The sequence below is a fragment of the Eptatretus burgeri genome, chromosome 10 (genome assembly GCF_056783735.1).
Source record: "Eptatretus burgeri isolate ZD-2024b chromosome 10, Ebu_testis_v1, whole genome shotgun sequence".
Classification (NCBI taxonomy): Eukaryota; Metazoa; Chordata; class Myxini; order Myxiniformes; family Myxinidae; genus Eptatretus; species Eptatretus burgeri.
In genome coordinates this window covers 26627590-26649689 of record NC_140970.1, presented here as the reverse complement: position 1 = coordinate 26649689, position 22100 = coordinate 26627590, and the positions used below count along the sequence as shown (strand labels likewise).

Sequence of the window (22100 nt, the reverse complement as noted above, 5' to 3'; positions counted from 1 at the left end):
TCAGAATCATTAGTTACATTAATTATCTGGATATATGCTGTTTAAATTACCAACAAATCATTAGGCATACAACCGGCCCACACTAAGTTTAACAATGGCTGTTATGGTCCTTCAACTAGGAAAGATTCCCCCACCTGTTCCAAATATACATGTCCACAATCATCATTTCCATAATCATAATTCATCAATTTCTGTGGTATTTCCCTCCAAGGCTGGTCTTCGGACTGTACAAGACACCAGCCCTTGCCTACGCCGTGCCATTTCAGGAAGCTTGTGGGATGGAGACATCAAGCTGAGCAACAATACCCTCTCCATCTCACCATCCACCATTCCTCGTGATGGTAGTCATAGCATCAGCTGGGAAAGATCATTGAGAACCACCCAGAGACCACTGCAACTACCTCCTATTGCTCATAACCTAAAATCTCAGCACACCATGATCTCTTCACCAGCTTGCCAATTATTAACCCATCACCCCTACAGTTTGAACCAATATACCAACCATGACCCATCTCTGGATTCACGGATGAAAGACCGTCATTACTTTCCATCTCAACTCATGGCACTTGCACCTCCACCGTACCAGTCTACACCAAAATCCGAACTGCCAGCTTCCTCCCTCTGTTCCAGCAAGGTAAGCCTGTTGGCCATGCCTGTCATGCTGAATCCATTATCAGACCACAGCTCCTTTCCTTCCATCAAAGTCTCTTTACTGACCGCCAGTGATGTAGATAGCTATGACGAAGAGGTTGACGATTACAAAAATGACTCTGCTAGGCCCAAACTGAACGAGCAAAATAAAGTTCCAAGTCTTGACTTCTACTGGCTTTATGACAGCTAATGGCCAGGATCGATATATAAGTTCATGAAAGGAGAGATAAAAAAAAAAACACTTTAGAAAAATGACTTTGAAAGGACCCATCATTTCCACTCCAGTTTTTCCAAAAACTTCCTGATGCTGTTCAATCCCACTGTACCCTTGAGGGCTTACATTTGGTGGCACACCACCCTCTCAAGTCACCCCTCATCCCCACCTGTGATATTATCTACCCATTTTAACCCAACCCTCTTAATTGCATGTTTCCTCCCACCCTCTCTCCTCATTCACTTGCTTGTTGCTTCGACTTGTTGCAACACACAATTTATCTTTTGGTTTCCCTTAGCATGGCAGACAAAAAGCATAGCTTGACTTATTTAAGAATAAAATAGACATTCAAATCCAGTATACAGGCTTCAACAAGTATTGAAATAGTAAAACACTTAGAAAGAGGAGAATTTTGCAAGCATGATGTACACATCAAGTAAACCACTTGCATTCAAACGGAGGATGCAAAACCAGGTCCTTTCAACTACAGGCCAGTAAGTACACTTCTATTTACAAGCAAAGTCATGGAACCCATCATTTCTGCTGACTTTGTCTTAACTCTTTTCAAACAGACTTATCTCTGACAATCAGTTTGGATTATGTCCTGGTTAATCATCTCTGGCCACATTGCAGCTTGCTCTATCAGCAATTCCTTGAGGGTTTGATTCTCAAGCAAAAGGTCAGTTCTGTCTTCATGGATATATCTCTGGCATTGGACAGAGTCTGGCGTCTTGCTCTGCTTGTCAAGCAAGTTACCTATGGCATACCAGGCCACCTAAATATTGAACCTGGCTTTCTGACATCTTCCACAATCAGAGGTGCCATCAATGGAGCCCTTTCTGCACCACTCTCAGTGTAGGTTGGAGTATCCCGACGCAGCGACTTTCTCAATCTTGTTCCGAATCTACATAAATGACTGGTCCCAAGCTCTGGAAACCATCTCTTCCTTTTTACAGAAGACTCCACATTGTGTCATACAGTACCCTCATTGAAGTGACATGCAGACAGTAGCTGCATCACTCTGGCACTTTGGAATTGATTAGATGCAGATATGACAAATGGAAGATGTTTTTCCAATCATGGCAAATCTCGACATCTGACTGTCACTCCGGAAGGATCATCAAACTAAACGACCTATTTCCATGGTCAGCCACAAGAAGAGATTCAGTCTCTTTAAAGTCTAAGCCTCACAATCGGCCATTACCTCTCCAGGGTCGACTCCATAGCAAAGATGGTCTTCCTAGCCATCTGCAGACTGGGAATTATCAATGATTCCTGGAAATATCAGAACCAATCACAGCTTAAAAGGCCTTAGTCTGCAGCTTGATGGAGTACTGCTATTCCTGATAGATTGGTGTCCCAGCATCATGTCTGTCTCTTCTGGATTATGTGGTATCTAAAGCTTTCAACATTATTGGCATTACCCATGATGAGGCCAAAGCACAAGACCCATCACTCTGACATCGCAAACAGAGCGGTGGCCTATATGCATTTTACTGCTTTTCCTCTGGTCGAATCCCCTCTGCTGTCTCAGCCCCTGGTCCTTCCCAGCTCCTCTAACACCCACACCTTCTTCATGCAAGTTTTAAAATGCAGATGTACTCTTTTGTTCCTCTTTTTCTTTGGGTTTGTGAAAGTGTTTGCTGGAGGCGGTTCATCATATTCTTCCCTCCAGCAAATGGTGTGCCACCATTTAATATCATCCGCCATCTCTACCTGTGATCTTTTCTATCCCTCTTAATTCTACCTAACTAAACCCTCTTACCTTACTACATTTCCTCCCTCCTCATTTTCTGTTCGTTCATTTCCTTACTTGATGGGTCCATTGTCTGACCACACTGCATCAATCTCCGTCACCTCACCCTTCCACAAGCCTATATTTTGTATACAAAAGCAGGATGGTACTCTGTGTATAAATACCCATCTGCATCACATTGGGCAGAGTATTAAGCACTCTGGCTTTTTTTGGAACTCATTCAGTGAAATACACTGGAGAGCACATGGGACTGCTGAAGTCGACAACGCAAAACATCGCTCAAAACTTCCTGTCTAATGACCCAAATTCACTTATTTTTGTTTTTTTTCCTCTCGAGCAGATTCCATGTTGCTGTCGTCTACAAAAATGGGATGTTGCAGAAAAATAGTGTGATGTCAGACATGAACAGAACCAGGAAAAAGTGCAAAGTAACATACAATAAACGCAAAATGTAAATTGATGGCAGAGAGAAAGAAGGGTCGGGGAGTGTGTGCATCGAGGGGAAACACATTTGGGGAACTAGAAGAGGAAAGAAGGGAAGATGGAAGGTATGGAATATGGGGAGGTGGGGGAATTCCACTATACATGCGTAAAACTAACAGCTGGCCCCAAAAAGGCTAATTTACATAATCAAATACAGCCAATGCTATAGAATGGAATAAAGATTATAATAATGAAAAAAATCAAATAAGTTAACTCCAGTGGTGATCAGCGAGGCTAAGGTCAGCACAAATACAGCCCTAACCAATGTTAACCCCTTCACAAACCCCAACAGTAGCCTTAACCATAACCCAAGTATTGCAGTGTCAGGGTCAACAAAGTCATCAGTGCACCTGTTCAGCATTATCATTTATCAATAATAAGAAAATGGAATGGAACAACAGTACGATATATCTGATCCAAAAGGATGGTGCAGAGGTAGCACGCTTGCCCTTGTGCTATCAGGTCAGGTTCGATTCCCAACACGACTATAAACTGTCAAGTTGGTGCATTGTCGGGAAGGCATTGAATCATAAAGTGTGCCATCCCTCAGATGGATGCTAAGCAAGGTATCCCGTCTGCCGGGTTAGGTTGATGGATGTTAAAGATCTCACAGTGTCTTTCGGGAAGAGGAGGCGAGTTACAGCGGCACCATGAACAGATTATAAATTCCTGCCACCTTCAGTCAAACATTAGGCCGAGTCAACCGGTGCATGAAAGAGTTGGGACAAAAACGTTCCCTGGCTGACCCTGCAGTAGAGTGTAAGTAATTGTGGCTGTTTTTGGCAGAATTGTCAAGAACGAAAAAAATGCCCATTATTCAAAAAGAGTTTGGCAGGACGGTCAATTTCACAAGCATTGGTGCAGCAAATACACAACTTCGGATGATAACGAGTATGCACAATAAGGATGGATGGAGATCTGCAAAGTAAGGATGTTGGAGTAATGGCTGCACCGAACCATTAATTGTGATGGTGATTATAAAAGTTTGTCGTTTAGTAAATGATATTTTTTCCACTTCATCGATGTTTTTAGCAAAGCTTTGATTGAGTGATAATTTAAACAAGTATGCACCAAATACAATGCTGCATTGCACAGTTCACCTTTGGGACTGTTTGCTTTAAGGAGAGATGTATTCATATTTGCATTCGGCAGTGAAGACAATAAATAATTCATGCACATGACATTGTTCTACTCTGTAACCATAAAGCTTTATTAAAAAAGAAGTTATTCAAGTTATAATGAGAATACTGGATTATCATCATTTTAGAAACGCAACACCATTGATTGCACAGAACAGACAGCGATTTTATTAGTATCCTGACGATGTTTAAACCTGTAAACATTTTTTGTATTGTGGTTTTCTCACCAGAAAATGCAAGAAAACTGATTTTGGTCTCAAAGGATAAACTTTGCACAACTTTAGTGTCTTGCTCCTGTGACACAATTCCAGATTCAGCATGATATTAACCGCACAGGCATCCTAATTCAAAGTGTAATCTTTGTCAAAATGCTTTAAATTTATCCACATCTACGCACCATTGCCGAGCTCCCTGCAATTATCGCTGGGTTTCAAGGGTTGGCGGTGAGTACACTGGGACATGGCAGGGAGGAAGTGGGGCAAGACCTCTGATAATGTCCGCTGCCTTTTCAGCCAGCATGATCGTTGGTGCATTCAGGTTTCCACTCACAATCGAAGGCATTATCGATGCATCCACCACTCGAAGACCCTCTATACCAATGACCCGGGTCTCAGGGTCTACCACAGTGGTGGGATCCTCGGGGTCTCCCATCTTGCAAGTGCAGGAGGGGTGGTACGCAGAGTCGGCCAATGTGCGCACTGCTGCATCAATCTCTGCATCGGAATTAACTTCGGGTCCAGGTCGGATTTCCCGCCCTCGGAAATGGTTGAAAGCCGGCTGGGCGAACACCTCCCGGGACATTTTTACGCACTGGCGCACTTCCCACACATCTTGTTCTGTCACAGGTACATTGAAAGAGGCAAAGACAAGTTGAGGACAACAATGGTAGAACCAAAACCATTATCCAAATCAGTTTGTAACGTTATAGTTTCCCTGAAGTCTAAGCAGATCATTGAACATATTAACAAAGCAAATTTCTCTAAATTCAAAGTTAGTAACCTGACAGACTGTGTAGAATTGGGGTGTTTTGCCAGGTTCTCCAAAATTTCGGCAAAGTGCATCCTCACAATAATTCATGGACCGGTGTTTGTGTGTTTGTCAAGCTACTTCGACAGTTCTGGGCTGATTACATCCAGACTTGCTCCATAGGATCAGCATGACCCCAATTATTGCGTAGGGGTGTTTATATCTTTGCCGGTGGTCTTTGGGGAGGGGAGAGGGGTGGACGCAAATGTGTATCGTGTAGCGCCACCTCCAGGTGGGGGAGGGTATTACAAGCCCTCACCATTTACAGTACGTACAGTATTCCTGTCCCCACGTTTTCCAGTGCAGTGAGGCGTTTTGAAATGGAAGCAGTAGGTATGTTTTTGCTTCATGCACGTAACCCGAGGTTTTTGTTTTTGCCAATACAGAGATGTCGGCTACCTCTACACTACCCAAATAAAGGTATGCGTCAGAAAAACGTGTTGCATGCTTGGAACAAGATCGTCCATAGGGCGGTTACTCTGCTGGTATAAATAATACACAATCCTGATAATATTCACTCAAACAATACAAGCTATGATTTATGATCATTACAAAGAAAGTAAAACAAACTCATATCAGTATTGTTTCATGTGGGTTGTGCTTGGTCAAAAGCCTTACTCGTGGTAAGGTAGTTGGCTTCGATAACAGGGTGTTCCCGGGGATCCCTCGAGTTCAATTTGATCCAGCCACGGCTCGTGGGCCTCATTGGTCCAACGTGCACCTGGTGAAAGATCATGGGGGAAGGTGGGGGGGGGGGAGAGGTAAAGGGGCAGCAGTAGGGGAAGAAGGAAAAGACAAAGTACAAAACAAATTTTTCAAAAATCTAACAACAGTACATTGTCCTTGTTAGTCCGTCCGTCCGCCTGTGCAACATGAAACGGCTGTGGTTTTATCTATTTATTTTTAAATCTCTTTCGTGTTTCATTATTTGCGATTGAGTTTCTGTGTGTCTGTCCAGGTCATAACTTTTTTTTTTTAACCATTTGAGCTTTTGTCATCAAATTTTCAACAAACCTTTACTTTGAGAATATGGAGTTTTCGTAAACTTTAGAGTACAAAGGGTACATGGATGGGCTTTGCATTTTGAGAGGCTTTCGAGTTTACTTATGTTTTAACGTGGCGAAGGAGCATTGATTAAAAAAATGTACGCAGTGATCACAAGTTTATGAACAATGAAAAATTTATATTTTAAACAAAGCTCCCAATATTACTGTTCATTTTATCATCCTCGGTATCTGGATCATCGTCCTTATAAGCACCTGCATCAAAATTAACCACCTGTCCTAAGCTATCAATCACACCTGCATATTTATCAAACAATTTCTTCATCACGAATAACCATACTGCTGCTCAGGGAACAAAACCATTTATCAAACAATTTCTTCATCACGATTTTTATCCTCTCACCCTAGAATTCCTACTCACAATATTTAGAGCTCCTGTATGACCCAAAACACTGAATACAAAAAACACGATAAATGTATGTGTACCGCAGTTTGAGAGCAAGAGGAGAAGAAGTGAGCAAATAAAAAACACAATTCATACAGGACTGGTCCCGGATCTTAATTTGGATAAGTGGGCACATTTTCTTCCAACCTTGGAGATAGGTGAGCAGATATCATTGTGATATGTTTCGATTGTAAAGAACAGAGAGCCACTACACACTAGAATGGACAGTGAGTGGGAGAGAGACCTATGGAATATGATGAACTGATCAAGGAAAAGGGGGCGATATGAAAAGAAATTGACATCCATTAATTTTTTTTGAGGCTCAATGGAAAGGTAAGTGAAAGCTAAGATAGCCCAGAACCCTCGACAAACTCTCCAATACAAATAGGAGGATGATGGCCATGAAGAGTGTGTAACAGAACAAGTGGTCAAGTGAACTAACGATGAAAAAGAGCAGAGAATGCTGGGAGCAAAATTACTTATCATAAAAGGGCACAAGTGTTAGAAATTCAAACATTTACAAAAATATTTTGATGAAACAAAACTTTGACATCATTAATGTAATGTGACAAACATCCAAACTGTTGTTAAGCACAGAAGGAGGAAATGGACTTCAAACTTAACACACAAAAATGACAGATGACATCAGTGTATATTTGGTATATTCCATAGATATAAAGAGCAAAGATCAAATCCCAAATTACAGTTTGGATTCCACAGGTGATATAATAATGTTTGGGTATATTGCTTCAGATTGAATGTACAAATCCTTCAAAGGAAAACAAAAGTAACAAGAAAAAGGGCAATCAGAGATTGCAGACCCTCACCAGGACTTGTTTTGTGTAGTTTTGTGTGCCGTTTGTGTATTGGTGTGTTACGTAATTAATAAGTGATATAATTAGAACTGCCACTTTATAACTGCTGGCAGTGATGACCGGGTACCAAGACGTCCCGCTTTGATGGAACCCCACTTTGATTGGCCACCTGACCCTGACCCATGACGTTTTTAGCTCACCTGTTCGAAGAACAGAGAGCTATAGCAATACCCCCGGCATGAGCGTCAGCGTGAAAATGTTAAAGTTTTTGGTGCAAGTTATTTTTTCCTTTCTAATGTTTTTATCTACCACACTTTTTTATACGACCGATATATATATATATATATATATATATATATATATATATATATATATATATATATATATATATATATATATATATATATATATATATCTGGGCGTATTATGCGATACCGGTCGTCCGTCCGTCTGTCTGTCTGTTCCTGTCCGCACCCTAACTCCCAAAGATTTCAACTTTCACGTTTCATATTTGGCACATAGGTACAGACTGTGGAGACGGTGTGTCGTGACATAGATTTGTCATCTAAAGTGGTTGCCATGGCAACCATGATGCTGTTTTCCATCCGTTCCTGTCTGCACTCTAACTCCCAAATTTTTCAACTTTCACGTTTCATATTTGGTACATAGGTACAGACTGGAGACGGTGTGTCGCGACATACGTTCGTCATCTAAAGTGGTTGCCATGGCAACCAGGATGCTGTTTTCCATGTAGTAGCACAATTCTGTATATACCTTCTTGTTCGGGCGTATATTGTGCTCACTTGTTACTGATTACAATATACAAATACATATATTGCTTTGAAATTATTTGGATCAGACTTCACTGCAATGCTTTATAAAAAATATTAATTATGAGGCTAGTGTTTTAAAAACGATAAATGTATAAACAGGTGAGCATTGGGTGGCTTTGACACCAACTCTGGTTATTATTCAACTGAATTTAGAATGGGATGAAAATAAATTCAAATCAAATGGAAGACCAAATAGGTACAAGTCCTGCATTGGATTCATGAGGAGCCTGAAAAAGCAAAGATGAAGTTATCAGGAGGAACCTGGATTGGATTTGGGTTTCAGCTCCTCCTCCTCCTCCACCCTCAAACCCATCGAGGAACAGCCAAGTGAGCCATATTCAAAAAAAGAAAAAAAAATCAAAAAGAACCCAGATCAAAAAATTAAATACTTCTGGCTGCCAGACTATGTGTCCAATAAAGTTGAAATTTAAAATATGTATTCCCATCACTACTAGATCACAATTGTGAAGTTTCACGTCGGTCGATTAAGCGGTTCTAAAGAAAACATTTAATATTTTTCTTCAATCCAATATGGCTGCCAAACCATGTGACCTATGTCATCATGTGTGAACCTTTTGTTCCTCATGGATAAGCGGTCACACTTGTAAAGTTTTGCCTCGATCGGTTCAGCCACATCAGAGAAAAATATTTTTGAAGGTATTTTTAATTTTAAACAATATGACTGCCGAATCACGTGACCGATGACTTCATCAAATTTTTTTTTTTCTGTGGACCATTTTATCCCTCTGACCCTCAATTTTTTTATACTGATCAGATGTAGTGTTGTACATATGCAATTATGACATCATAAAAAAAATCACTTATTTTGCATGTACATCATAAAAAAAAAACTGGAGTACTTGCCGTGTGCCAAGTTTCAATTTTATTCTTGGTGCGGTTTCAGAGATAGAGAGCTCCAAAGTTTTTCCATTTATCCAACATGGTTGCCATACCACGTGACCTATGACATCATAATTATTAAAACATTCTGCATGAGTAGTCACACCTATGGAGACAATTTTGTCTCAATCAGACAAGTGGTTGCAGAGAAAAACACGAAAGTTCTATGAAAACAAATAAACAAACAAATGAAAAACCACTCAGAGCGACACATTGAAAAACAGAACAAAGTAGAACAGTACTCGGTAGAGCGTATACCTCTGCCAGGCTGAACAATTTACGTTTTGTATCCCACTGATGGGCTGGATCTGAACGAAAATCTAATCCACTTGTTCTTTTCACATAACCAACTCATTCACCTAGTTTTGTCATGACTCGTCCACAACTTTTTTCGATGGATTGACATATATATATATATATATATATATATATATATATATATATATATATATATATATATATAATAGTTTTTGGCCCTATCGCTCAATTTAAGAAATTAGGCCTATGTTGACCCGTTTAACGTAAAAATAATTGGTGGCTGAATTCACTGAGCTGATATGAAAATCCTGTTCAAATTTTATGAAAATTGACAATTTCTGAAATGGTGATGAAAATTGAGGATTTTAGAAAATTTGGCCAAAATTGGCTTTTGGCAGATCTTTACCTCAAAATTAGTAGGTGATTGAATTAATTGACCGAATTTGCAAATGCTCTTCAAAGTTGAACTCAATTGGATTAAAATTGAGGACTTTAGAAATTTGGCCACATTGACCTTTTGGCCGAGGTTTCCCTCAAAATAACACACACCAATTGAGCGGGATGTACTTGATAGGCTTGTTTCTAAAACTGTCGATTTTCATCCGATTGACTTGAAAGTTGAAGACCATTTGCATATTAGCTTACTGAATTCAAGCACCAATCTCGACGTTTGTCCTTGTTGCACGCACACGCGCGCACACACACACACACACACACACACACACACACACACACACACACACACACACACACACACACACACACACACACACACACACACACACACACACACACACACACACACACTCACACACACACACTCACTCCATCGTCCATAACGTCTTGAGATATCCTGCTCACAGACAGACAGGTTTGAAAACCAGCTCCATCCACCTTTTGTGGCAGAGGTCACAAGATCCCATTAACAATTTCTGCCTCGACCAAGAAATGAAACAATTTTGGGAGCGATGCAGGATGAACACTCTTCATTCATGGTCTTGAGTGATCCTAAAGATAACCACACTGAAGTTATAAACAAAATTCAGAAATCCGGACCAGAGAATAAAGATGCTTAATTTTCATTTTTGGTGGCGGGACTCAAACAAGTGTGTACCTGATAGGCTTCTGCTGTGGGAGAAGTGCGCCCATGATCGATGACTTGGGAGGGCAGGAAGTGAAACTGAACGTCAGGATGAAGAACACCAGGCGCACTCCGGATGAAGCCGCCTGTGTGTAGATGTGCACTTGATCCCTGACCTGTGGTGTCACGGGGAGAAGCATGACCATATCCTCAAATATATAAAACAATCCTACATTTTGCCTAATTTTAGAAAGCCATATTTTGTACAATCTTAAAATGCAATTTGGTCTCATCATATCCTCCACGATGCGTGATGTTGGCTTAATGGTTTGGGTGGTGTGCTTGGGATCCTTGAATGCTGAGTTCAAATCCCACTTGGCTGTTGAATTTATATCAGGTGGGGTTGACTCTGCCTGTCATCCTTCTGAGGTCAGAAAAATGAGTGCCAGCTTGCTGGTATCCTGTGTTGTAGAGGCGACCTGTCCAAGATCGTGCCCAATAGCCAAGGAGACTGCTTAGGCAGCACCAATGCTCTGCATGTCCTCCACTGGTGCATGTTTTGTTCAAGAGCGCACTGTGTAAAATGCATGTAGCGTATGTACTATGGTATGACACAAAGTCATGCATAAAATGCAGTTAACATGTGATAGAATCACATCTCATGTGCAGTGATGAAATGCTCCATTGTGTAATTGTGTGTTGACCTTGAAAACTGTGATTGGTTGTTATGCAAGCAATCAGAAAGGGCCACACCTGCAGGAGGACTATAAACTTATATAGGTTGTGATAACACTGTGGTGTGGTGAGTACTATAGGTCTTGGGAAGGAAACATGACGTGACAAGCACATATCAATCAGTCTCAGCTAGCGAAGGTTACGTCATGCGGTGGAATGCAACCCAACTCGATGTTCCAGCAGGAGCTGTGTGCAAGACTGAGCAAGGAATAGAAGCAGTTGGGGAAGAAAGCCAAAACTCTCCAAAAGTTGATGTTAAGTACCTCAAAATATGTTCTCGACGTGTAAAAGATGATCCAGCATTGATTGTGCACATGACCCAGCATTAGTAAAAAAGTAAAGCCTGGTGTTGGCTTAGCAGTTAAAGGTGGCTGGCTTGGGACCTTAGGGTCCTGAGGTCGAGCCCCTGTCGACGGTTGAATTAACACCAGGTGGGGTTGACTCAGCCTGTCATCCTTCTGAGGTAAATGAGTACCAGTGTACTGGGGCAATAACCATTCGGGGTAACCTGCATCAGAGTGGCGACCCGTCCAGCACTGTACTCCTTGCCAATGAAACTGCCTCGGCAGCCCTATGTGCCTTTATGGCACAAAAGGAATGGTATTATTATAGTGCAAAGTGATCTCGATGGATACATCGCTGCATGAAAACCTCGGCCCACTTTGCCGCTCCTTACAAATGGTTTGATGTTGGTGGTGGTGGTCGTATGGCAGCTTAGCTACCGGGGTAGCTATCATTTCTTGAAGCGCGACTGTGTCGCTGATGCAGTGCCCCTCTACCAGTACACACACTGGAACTCATTTCGCCAACCTCCGAAGGATGACAGGCTGAGTAAACCCCCTGGTGTATTAATTCAGCGGCCGACGGGGCTTTAACGCAGGACCCTAGGATCCCAAGCAGCCACCCTCACCACTGAGCCAACACCAGGCTCGTTTGATGTTCATTAAAGTCTAATCAAGCCATTCATTTTCCATTCTTATTGCTCGTTGTCTCCAGACTTTGGTGCTTTTCACGAGAATTCCGACCACACTGTATATGCTTACCTTTCCTGCTGCAAGGTTCCAGTTATTATTCACCCGAACGATTTTATTAGAATGCGTAATTTTTCACTGTTACGATTTCACTTATTTAACACATCTATCAGTTCAGGAAGTCACCTGCAACTCAATACATGCCACTCACTGCGGTGAGCACTTTACCTGCAAATACTTGTTGGTCTACTTCTATTGTTCAGAAAATCTTTCACCATGCGTGTGATAATCACCAGCTGTGTGAATGTGTACTGGTGCAAATCTCAGGCATTTTCACATGGACCTCAATTCCATTGTTCAGAATTAATAAAATACACTATTTGTTATATTTTATGAGGGTTACAAAAAAAAAATAAATAACATCGAATATCTGTCCAACTGGGAATATGACTCGAGGGAACATGAAATGTGCCGAAACCCCTTGTGGAAAGATTGATACGGTACACACGCAGATGCGACAAAAACAGGTAAGCTGGTAAATCCCAGGAAGTTCTCTCAGTTGCTATGTCAGGTCAGGTTCGATCTGTGACCTGCTACAGGTACCATGTAAACCTGTACTAACCTGTTCCATGGTCGGGTTGTCGGCGACTAAACCGTCTCCCCCACCAGGTTTTCTGGTGAGGGGGGTGTTTGGATATGGACACCCAGCAGGATTAAAAACAAAACCTATCAAAGGGCGGAGGAGCTCCTTGCGAGCCAACGGCCATCCATATCTAGTGCCCAACTGTGTTTGCGGACGTCCTCCTACAGTTGGGTTACTTCTTATTAGGAGGTTGGTGGCAGGATTTGCACTCCGGCCACCGTAAAACCCTTCATTCCGCAAAACGCAAAAACGCAAAAAAATCTGAAAACCCACTCAGTGGAGTACCTCCTGTGCAGCTTCCCTTCGAAGGGCAGCTCACCGGATGACGGGATTGGGGCAAAGCCTTCGGGACCCCCAATCTTTGATAGGAGGGAAACCACGGGGTAACATCCCTGGGTCAGATTGCGGGAGAGTGTGTCGGAGTGGTGCTGAGGTGTCGTCCACCAGACGGCGGTCTCCTTGGGTTAACCTGAGGCGGTCCCTTCGGGTGGGTGCCTGGAATGTCCTATCCCTAAGAGAGGATGATCACCTGTCTCTGTTATCATCTGAGCTCAAGCGTTTGGACATCGGGATTGCAGCTCTCTCTGAGGTTCGGAGACCGGATTGCGGCGAGATAATGGTGGGTGGTTACACCTACTATTGGTCTGGTCGCTTTGATGGTTACCATACCCAAGGAGTTGCTGTAGCTGTGTCCAATAAGCTGACCCCAATGATAATTGAGGTAACACCGGTCAACGAGCGTATTATGAGATTAAGGATTTGTCACTCCTTAGGTGTCATTTCCGTGGTCTCTGTTTATGCTCCGACTGAGGCGAGTGATCTCACCGTGAAGGATGCATTCTACGCCACGCTCGAGTCTGTGGTTGATCAGTGCCCCAGACGAGATACACTTCTAGTCTTGGGGGATTTCAATGCATCGACTGGAACTGATAGGGATGGTTATGAGGTGTGTGTTGGTCCCCATGGGTCAGGAACTATGAACCAGAATAGCACTAAGTTCCTTGACTTTGCAAGAAGTCATGGACTTAGGGTGGCTGGTTCATGGTTTCAGCGCCCACAAGCTCATCGCTGGACTTGGTATTCCAACGCTGGCGGTGTGGCAAAGGAGATTGACCATGTCCTCATTGACGGTCGTTGGAGGATGATCCAGAACTGCAGGGTTTACCGGAGTGCTCAGTTCCTCAATACTGACCACAGGCTTGTTGTAGCAACTCTAAAGCTGCACCTTAAATCCTGGAGAATGATACCATCCCAGCCTAGGCTGGATGTTGCCAAGCTCAGGGATGAGAGAGTAGCTGAGGAGTTTGTGAACAGGCTGAGTGGACACTTGGGGGGTCTGGGTGCTTTGGGGGGGTCCTGAAGAGTTGTGGAGCGCCTTTAAGACCACCGTCCTTGATGTTGCCAGTGGATGTCTTGGAACTCACCGCAGGGCAAAGAAGAATTTTGTCTCTCAAGGGACACTGGATACCATTGACCAGAGTCGCAGGGCCAGGCTGAATGGCAGAGCTGAGCTGTTCAGGGAGCTGAGGCATAAAACTGTACGTGCACTGAGGGTGGACAAGGAGGCCTATGTGCGAGGAATCTGTGAGGGGGTAGAGCATCACCTGTGGACAGGTGATTCTCGTCCCGCTTACAGGGGAATTCGCGCATTACGTTCATCCAAGCCCATTCCTCGGAGCACTACAGTTCGAGCAGAGAGTGGTAGGCTCTTGCCAGAGGAGTCTAAAGTGAAGGCCTGCTGGGCCGGTTACTTTGAGCGGTTGTACCAGGCTGATCCCCCAGCTGTCGAGTTGGATGTCAAGGGTGTTACAATCCCTGTTGCTGACCCACGAATCAACTGTGGTCCACCTTCGCTTGTGGAAACACGGGCTGCGGTGAACCAGTTGAAACGGGGCAAAGCTCCAGGGATTTGTGGCATCCATGCCGAACTTCTCAAGGCTGGTGGAAATGCTGCACTCGTGTCGTTGCATGCAGTTTTGTGCTCTGCCTGGAACACAGGCATCATCCCAACTGACTGGAAGAGGGGCCTTGTTGTCCCTCTCTGGAAAGGGAAGGGTGATCGCCAAGACTGCAACAACTACCGAGGGGTGACGCTGCTCTCAGTGCCGGGCAAGGTCTTTGCTCGGATAATTCTTGATAGGGTTCGCCACCATCTGCTTGAGCACCAGCGTCCAGAGCAGTCAGGCTTTACACCAAAGAGGTCAACGATTGACCGTATCCTTGCCCTTCGTGTCCTCACCGAACGCAGGCGAGAGTTTCGGCAGGGGCTGCTTGCAGCCTATGTTGATCTCTGTAAAGCGTTCGATTCAGTGAATCGGGATGTCCTCTGGAGAATTCTTGGTCTTCGTGGGGTGCCACCAAAACTGATCGATCTGATGTCTGAACTCTACTCTGGTTCTGAGAGTGCTGTGAAGTGTGGTGGTACCACCTCTGACTTATTTCCAGTTGTTACTGGAGTTCGTCAGGGGTGTGTACTTGTCCCCACACTTTTCAGCACTTGTATGGACTGGATTTTAGGGAGGATGTCGGAGAGATCAAGTTGCGGTGCATCGTTTGGGAATGTCAAGATCTCGGACCTTGATTTTGCAGACGATGCAGTCATCTTTGCGGAGACTTTAGACATCCTTTTGGGGGCCCTCGAGGTGCTGAATGAAGAGTCGGAGCTGCTGGGATTACGGGTTTCTTGGGTCAAAACTAAGATCCAGGCTTTCGGTGACATCTTGGATGCTGCTGTCCTGTCTGTGCCTGTTTGTGGTGAGGATGTTGAGGTCGTGGAGAGATTCACTTACCTTGGCAGTGATATTCATGTCTCTGCTGGCTGCGAGTCAGAGGTCAATAGACGTCTGGGTCGGGCCTGGGGAGTCATGGATTCACTGGATCATGGGGTGTGGCGCTGCCGGTACCTGTGTGGGAGGACAAAAGTCCGAGTCTTCAGGTCCTTGGTACTTCCAGTCTTGCTCTATGGATGCGAGACTTGGACTCTGACCAAGGATCTGAGACGGAGACTTAATTCCTTTGGTACCAGGTGTCTTCGGAGAATCCTTGGCTATCGCTGGTCGGATTTTGTGTCCAACGAGCGGTTGCTGAGAGAGACTCGGATGAGATTTGTTACCTGCATAGTCCATGAGTGTCAGTTGCGGCTGTATGGACATGTGGCTCGTTTTCCTGATGCTGATCCTGCTCACCAGATTCTCTCAGCGAGGGAGTCTCATGAGTGGAGGAGGCCAGTGGGCCGACCACGTGCCTCATGGTTGCAGCAGGTTGACCACCATCTCAAGGAGATGGGGATGGGCCTGGCATCTGCCTGGGGGATGGCTAGACGGAGGCCCCTGGAGTACCGACGGAAAGTGGACGCAGCGACGCGCTGTTCTGGCACATGCTCCTATACCTGACCTCTCTCAGGGGGTAGATGATGTCCTACTTGGCACCAATTACAGGGCGATAGGTGATCGAAGAAATTCGGAAGCAAATCCCATGCAACCATGTGGTCGATTGAGGCAACCCGAGACGACTCGGGGACGAAGTCCCAGCGACAATGAGGGGAACAGCTTTGGTGCATGGCTGGCTCAAGTCGAGACAAAGTTTTCTTGCTGCCGTAAAGACACTTAGCAAAACTTCAGAGTTACCCAGACTTCAATTGTGGAGAGCACGTGACCACACGTATTAAAATCAAGTCAAGTCCAGGTAACTATAGCGGACACAGAGGAACCATGGCAGACGTGGCAACACCAGAATCTACTCAGAACTGGGGTCTCATACTCAAGAGTGGGTATGCACAAGTGGAGACTCTTAACATCCCCAACTGTAGTGACAGATCACAAGCAATGGAACTCCAGCAGCAATGGCACCTGTAAAGATGTGGAATGTATGAAAAAAAAATTACCTGACCAAATTCACAATTTCAGTGAAAGCGTACTCCCAAAACTGCAGTGGAGTGTGCAGACATGAGATGAAGATGAAGAAACTGTGTTTATGCATACCCTTCACTGCTATGAAAAAAAAAAACCTTCACAATACACTTACATATGCTCAGGTACAATCTGGTATTTCAGGTTATCCAAGCATACGTGTTCCTCAAATTTCAATTACAATTGTCACAGACTCCATGTTTTCGAAAAACAAAACAAAAAGAAGCTCGACGGGTGCTCACCTGTGAACTTCAGCATCCACTCGATGCCAATGGCAAGCATGCGGAGAGGCTTCTGAGCACGGTAGAGCGTGATGGGCTGGGAGCACGCCTGCTGCACATAGATCTCCAAGTGGTCTTGTAGATTCTGACCCACACCTGCAAAAGGTGGTGAAATCATGAGCACATTTCCACAACTCAGTGGAAGAAAAACTTCCAGCAGGGTTACAAAACTGGTTCATAAGAGGCATGACGAACATTAATGTGGAATTGTAAGTGATGTGTGCATTTGTCTGTGTGTGTGCGCCTCTGGATGGCCAAGGGTTAATGCAGCCTCCATTCTGACCTGGTCTATGAGTTACCACTGGGATGTCCATGCTCTTGAGGTGCTTCTCATCCCCAACACCAGATAAAAGGAGCAGTTGTGGAGAATTGATGGCACCTCCAGATAAGATGACCTCTTTGTCTGCATATGCCTGTGCAATTCAGCCACAAACAAATGCAAAGGCAATGCAAGTTGAAAACATGGATGAGAAACTTTGGCCATGGACAGAATTAAACTACATTCATTGGCAATCTTCAAAAAAAAAAAAAAATTTTGTTTTGAAACTCGAGTCCACACTGTAGTCCTTAATTTATTTATCTTTCACCAAATTAATATTCCTGTTTTTGTGACTTCCAGGTCCTGAAAACGGTGCTTGGTAATCCAGCAAAACGTTACTCGATAAAATTTACCAGGATCTTGTACAATGTGCCATTGTCTGCTGAATACATTTCCACTTGTGTTGCTTCAAACCAACATTTCTCTTCATCTCACACTTACCCTTTCAATGTTACCGTTGCGCTCGTACTCCACCCCCACGGCTCGCGTTCCTTCGAAAAGCACTCGCGTGGCGAGTGCACCATTCAGGGCAGTCAAGTTCGGTCGAGACAGGGAAGGGTGCAGGTACGCGCAGGCAGCGCTCCACCGTTGGCCTGTGATAATACATACATGTGCAGAGTCAGTGACGGTCATATGAGAGAGTACTTGGGAGCATTAATAATTTCCAAAACCTCCACTTGACTTCTTTGGTTTTCCTGTTTGAGCACTTGATTCCAATAAAGCTGTGATCCCAGATTTGAATTATTTTATTGAATTATTATCATTACATAATGCCATGATCTTTTTCTTCTATTATCTATTCCAAAAGGAAGCCTGGTGTTGGCTTAGTGGTTAGGGTGGCGGCTTGGGATCCCAGGGTCCTGAGTTCAAGTCCCGTTGGCTGCTGAATTAACACCAGGGGGTTGACTCAGCCTGTCATCCTTCCGAGGTCGGCGAAATGAGTACCAGTGTACTGGTCCCGGTGTATGCCCCGGTTAGAATAGGTGTACCATATCCCTGTGTGTCGTAAGAGGCGACCAGGGTTGGCGTCAGGAAGGGCATCCGGCCATAAAACATTGCCTCAAGAAAAAGCCAAACCCCTGCACAGCAGGGAAAAATGGCTGTAAAAACGGTCATTTTATATATTATATCTATTCCAAAAGGAGAAGCATCCGTATGTCCATGTGTCTGACCATCCATCCATCCATCCATCTGTCCATCTGTCTGTCTGTCACGCTTTATTCTAAAAGGTTCCTGCTGGTGGAGAACAATAAAAATGGAACCGTTGGAAAGCTAATATTTGACTTACCTGGTTGGGAAGCGAGCAATTGATTTACTTGGTTGGGAAGCTTATATTCGATTTACTTGGTTGGGAAGCTAATATTTGATTTACTTGGTTGGGAAGCTTATATTCGATTTACTTGGTTGGGAAGCTTATATTCGATTTACTTGGTTGGGAAGCTTATATTTGATTTACTTGGTTGGGAAGCTAATATTTGATTTACTTGGTTGGGAAGCTAATATTTGATTTACTTGGTTGGGAAGCTAATATTCGATTTACTTGGTTGGGAAGCTAATATTTGATTTACTTGGTTGGGAAGCTAATATTTGATTTACTTGGTTGGGAAGCTAATATTCGATTTACTTGGTTGGGAAGCTAATATTCGATTTACTTGGTTGGGAAGCGAGCAATTGATTTACTTGGTTGGGAAGCTAATAATCGATTTACTTGGTTGGGAAGCTAATATTTGATTTACTTGGTTGGGAAGCTACAATCGATTTACTTGGTTGGGAAGCTAATATTCGATTTACTTGGTTGGGAAGCTAATATTCGATTTACTTGGTTGGGAAGCTAATATTCGATTTACTTGGTTGGGAAGCTAATATTTGATTTACTTGGTTGGGAAGCTACAATCAATTTACTTGGTAGGGAAGCTACAATCGATTTACTTGGTAGGGAAGCTACAATCGATTTACTTGGTTGGGAAGCTAATATTCGATTTACTTGGTTGAGAAGCGAGCAATTGATTTACTTGGTTGGAAAGCGAGCAATAGATTTACTTGGTTGGGAAGCTAATATTCGATTTACTTGGTTGGGAAGCGAGCAATTGATTTACTTGGTTGGGAAGCTAATAATCGATTTACTTGGTTGGGAAGCTAATATTCGATTTACTTGGTTGGGAAGCTAATATTCGATTTACTTGGTTGGGAAGCTAATATTCAATTTACTTGGTTGGGAAGCGAGCAATTTATTTACTTGGTTGGGAAGCTAATATTCGATTTACTTGGTTGGGAAGCTAATAATCGATTTACTTGGTTGGGAAGCTAATAATCGATTTACTTGGTTGGGAAGCTAATAATCGATTTACTTGGTTGGGAAGCTAATAATCGATTTACTTGCTTGGGAAGCTTATATTCGATTTACTTGGTTGGGAAGCTAATATTCGATTTACTTGGTTGGGAAGCTAATATTCAATTTACTTGGTTGGGAAGCGAGCAATTGATTTACTTGGTTGGGAAGCGAGCAATTGATTTACTTGGTTGGAAAGCGAACAATCGATTTACTTGGTTGGGAAGCTTATATTCCATTTACTTGGTTGGGAAGCGAACAATCGATTTACTTGGTTGGGAAGCTTATATTCGATTTACTTGGTTGGGAAGCGAACAATCGATTTACTTGGTTGGGAAGCTTATATTCGATTTACTTGGTTGGGAAGCGAACAATCGATTTACTTGGTTGGGAAGCTTATATTCGATTTACTTGGTTGGGAAGCGAACAATCGATTTACTTGGTTGGGAAGCTTATATTCGATTTACTTGGTTGGGAAGCGAACAATCGATTTACTTGGTTGGGAAGCTTATATTCGATTTACTTGGTTGGGAAGCGAGCAATTGATTTACTTGGTTGGGAAGCGAGCAATTGATTTACTTGGTTGGAAAGCGAACAATCGATTTACTTGGTTGGGAAGCGAACAATCGATTTACTTGGTTGGGAAGCTTATATTCGATTTACTTGGTTGGGAAGCGAGCAATTGATTTACTTGGTTGGGAAGCTAATATTCGATTTACTTGGTTGGGAAGCGAGCAATTTATTTACTTGGTTGGGAAGCTAATATTCGATTTACTTGGTTGGGAAGCTAATAATCGATTTACTTGGTTGGGAAGCTAATATTCGATTTACTTGGTTGGGAAGCTAATAATCGATTTACTTGGTTGGGAAGCTAATATTCGATTTACTTGGTTGGGAAGCTAATATTCGATTTACTTGGTTGGGAAGCGAGCAATTGATTGACTTGGTTGGGAAGCTAATATTCGATTGACTTGGTTGGGAAGCGAACAATCGATTTACTTGGTTGGGAAGCTAATAATCGATTTACTTGGTTCCATTGTAAGCACACCATTCATGAAGTGTTACAGGTGAGGAAGGGTTTACCAACGTGATCAGGTCGATCGACCTCACTTGATGGGGAAAATATTTAACCGCGGTACAAAGTCCAAAGTTTTTCTCAGATGAAGGATATTTTCAGGTGCTTTGGCATTGAACAAGTGCCAGCAAGCAGGACAGCAGGCTTTTAGCGGAAAACGTACTCCGCACACCTTTTTAAGCTGACGCTGCACTGCAGGCAGTTTTAGTACCGGGTCCAAGTCACACGAGACAGTTCAGTTAAAAGGACCACGGCAAACCGAGCTACCCAAGACCCGAACTACCAACATTCGCTGAAATTGTTTGTACCGAACTAGACCTTAAATATTTCTGACAAGTCTATCAAATAGCTCAAAGGTCAGTGGACTTCTTAGAAAGGAGTAATGGATGTTCCTTCGAAGTTTATAAGGACTTATCAACCAACACCCCTTCCCGACGACCAGTTGGCAGGACGCACCACGGTGTATGCTCATGTCCATCCAGCCAAAGCCTTCTTGCTGAAAGCCGTTCATGTCTGCGGTGAAGGGGTAGCCTGCCTGACGACCTGCCTCCAGGAACGCCAGGTGTAACGGATGGTCGTCGTGCACCCGACTGACTCGCAGCGGACCGTCAGCACCTCGGTAGTCGTCTCCGCCGAGCGAGTGCGTCTCCGATCGTCGGAAGTACGGAAGGCAGTTCGAGTAAGACCAGGCGGACGCACCCTCGCGCTCCCAACGGTTGTAGTCCTCGGGGTGACCCCGCACGACGGCCATGGCGTTCAGCGACGACGAGCCGCCCCAGAGGCGACCCCGAGGCCAGTAGAGCCGTCGATCATCGAGCGCCCGTTGCGGGGTCGTGTGGTAGTACCAGTTGTAGCGAGAGTTCCTCAGGTTGTAGGTGAGCGCCGCGGGCATGTGCACCTTCCAGGCAACACGTTTGCTTCCCAGGAGCGTGTCCCGCGGTCCGGCCTCCACGAGCAAGACGCTTTCGGTGGACGACTCGGTGAGGCGGGATGCGAGGACACAGCCGGCGCTGCCGGCGCCGACCACGATGTACGAGGCGCTGGTGGCGGCATGGCGGACGCTGTTCGTGCGCGCGAAGACCCCGATCAGCACTCTGCTCCAGGGCTTGGAGGACGATATGCAAGTCATGCTTTCAGCGGCGGAGCACGGAGCACTGTACACTGTACACTGTACATGATGGAGGGAGGGTCGGTTTATTTTTTTTTTCTTTCTTTCAATTCTTCTTCTTTTCCT

The 22100-nt window shown here is 44.0% G+C and overlaps 2 protein-coding genes across 6 annotated transcripts in view; one reads left to right on the top strand and one right to left on the bottom strand.

Annotated features, from left to right (window-relative positions):
• Nucleotides 1-4343, top strand: part of LOC147018129 (voltage-dependent L-type calcium channel subunit alpha-1D-like) — a 140881-nt gene extending 136538 nt beyond the window's left edge. For all 5 annotated transcript variants that reach the window (XM_085897487.1, XM_085897488.1, XM_085897489.1 and 2 more), the window contains one exon: nucleotides 212-4343. In XM_085897487.1, the coding sequence (XP_085753613.1) occupies nucleotides 212-841 (630 nt within the window). In that variant the 3' untranslated portion in view covers nucleotides 842-4343. The remainder of the gene's footprint in view (nucleotides 1-211) is intronic.
• Nucleotides 4288-22085, bottom strand: CHDH (choline dehydrogenase). The gene is made up of 7 exons (XM_085897499.1): nucleotides 21323-22085; nucleotides 17904-18055; nucleotides 17427-17556; nucleotides 17105-17239; nucleotides 10639-10781; nucleotides 5888-5990; nucleotides 4288-5079 (listed from the first exon to the last, which is right to left on the bottom strand). Exons 1-7 carry the CDS (start codon nucleotides 21993-21995, stop codon nucleotides 4661-4663), a joined length of 1755 nt encoding a protein of 584 aa, XP_085753625.1. The 5' UTR covers nucleotides 21996-22085; the 3' UTR covers nucleotides 4288-4660.
• Between the last annotated feature and the right edge of the window lie 15 nt (nucleotides 22086-22100).

Coding starts and splice junctions, on each gene's coding strand:
- CHDH (XM_085897499.1), bottom strand. CDS start 21,995: ATGACTTGCATATCGTCCTCCAAGCCCTGGAGCAGAGTGCTGATCGGG. Junction 10,782..17,104: donor GTGGATGCTGAAGTTCACAG/GTGAGCACCCGT, acceptor GTGACACCACAG/GTCAGGGATCAAGTGCACAT. Junction 5,080..5,887: donor AGCCAACTACCTTACCACGA/GTAAGGCTTTTG, acceptor TACCTGTGACAG/AACAAGATGTGTGGGAAGTG.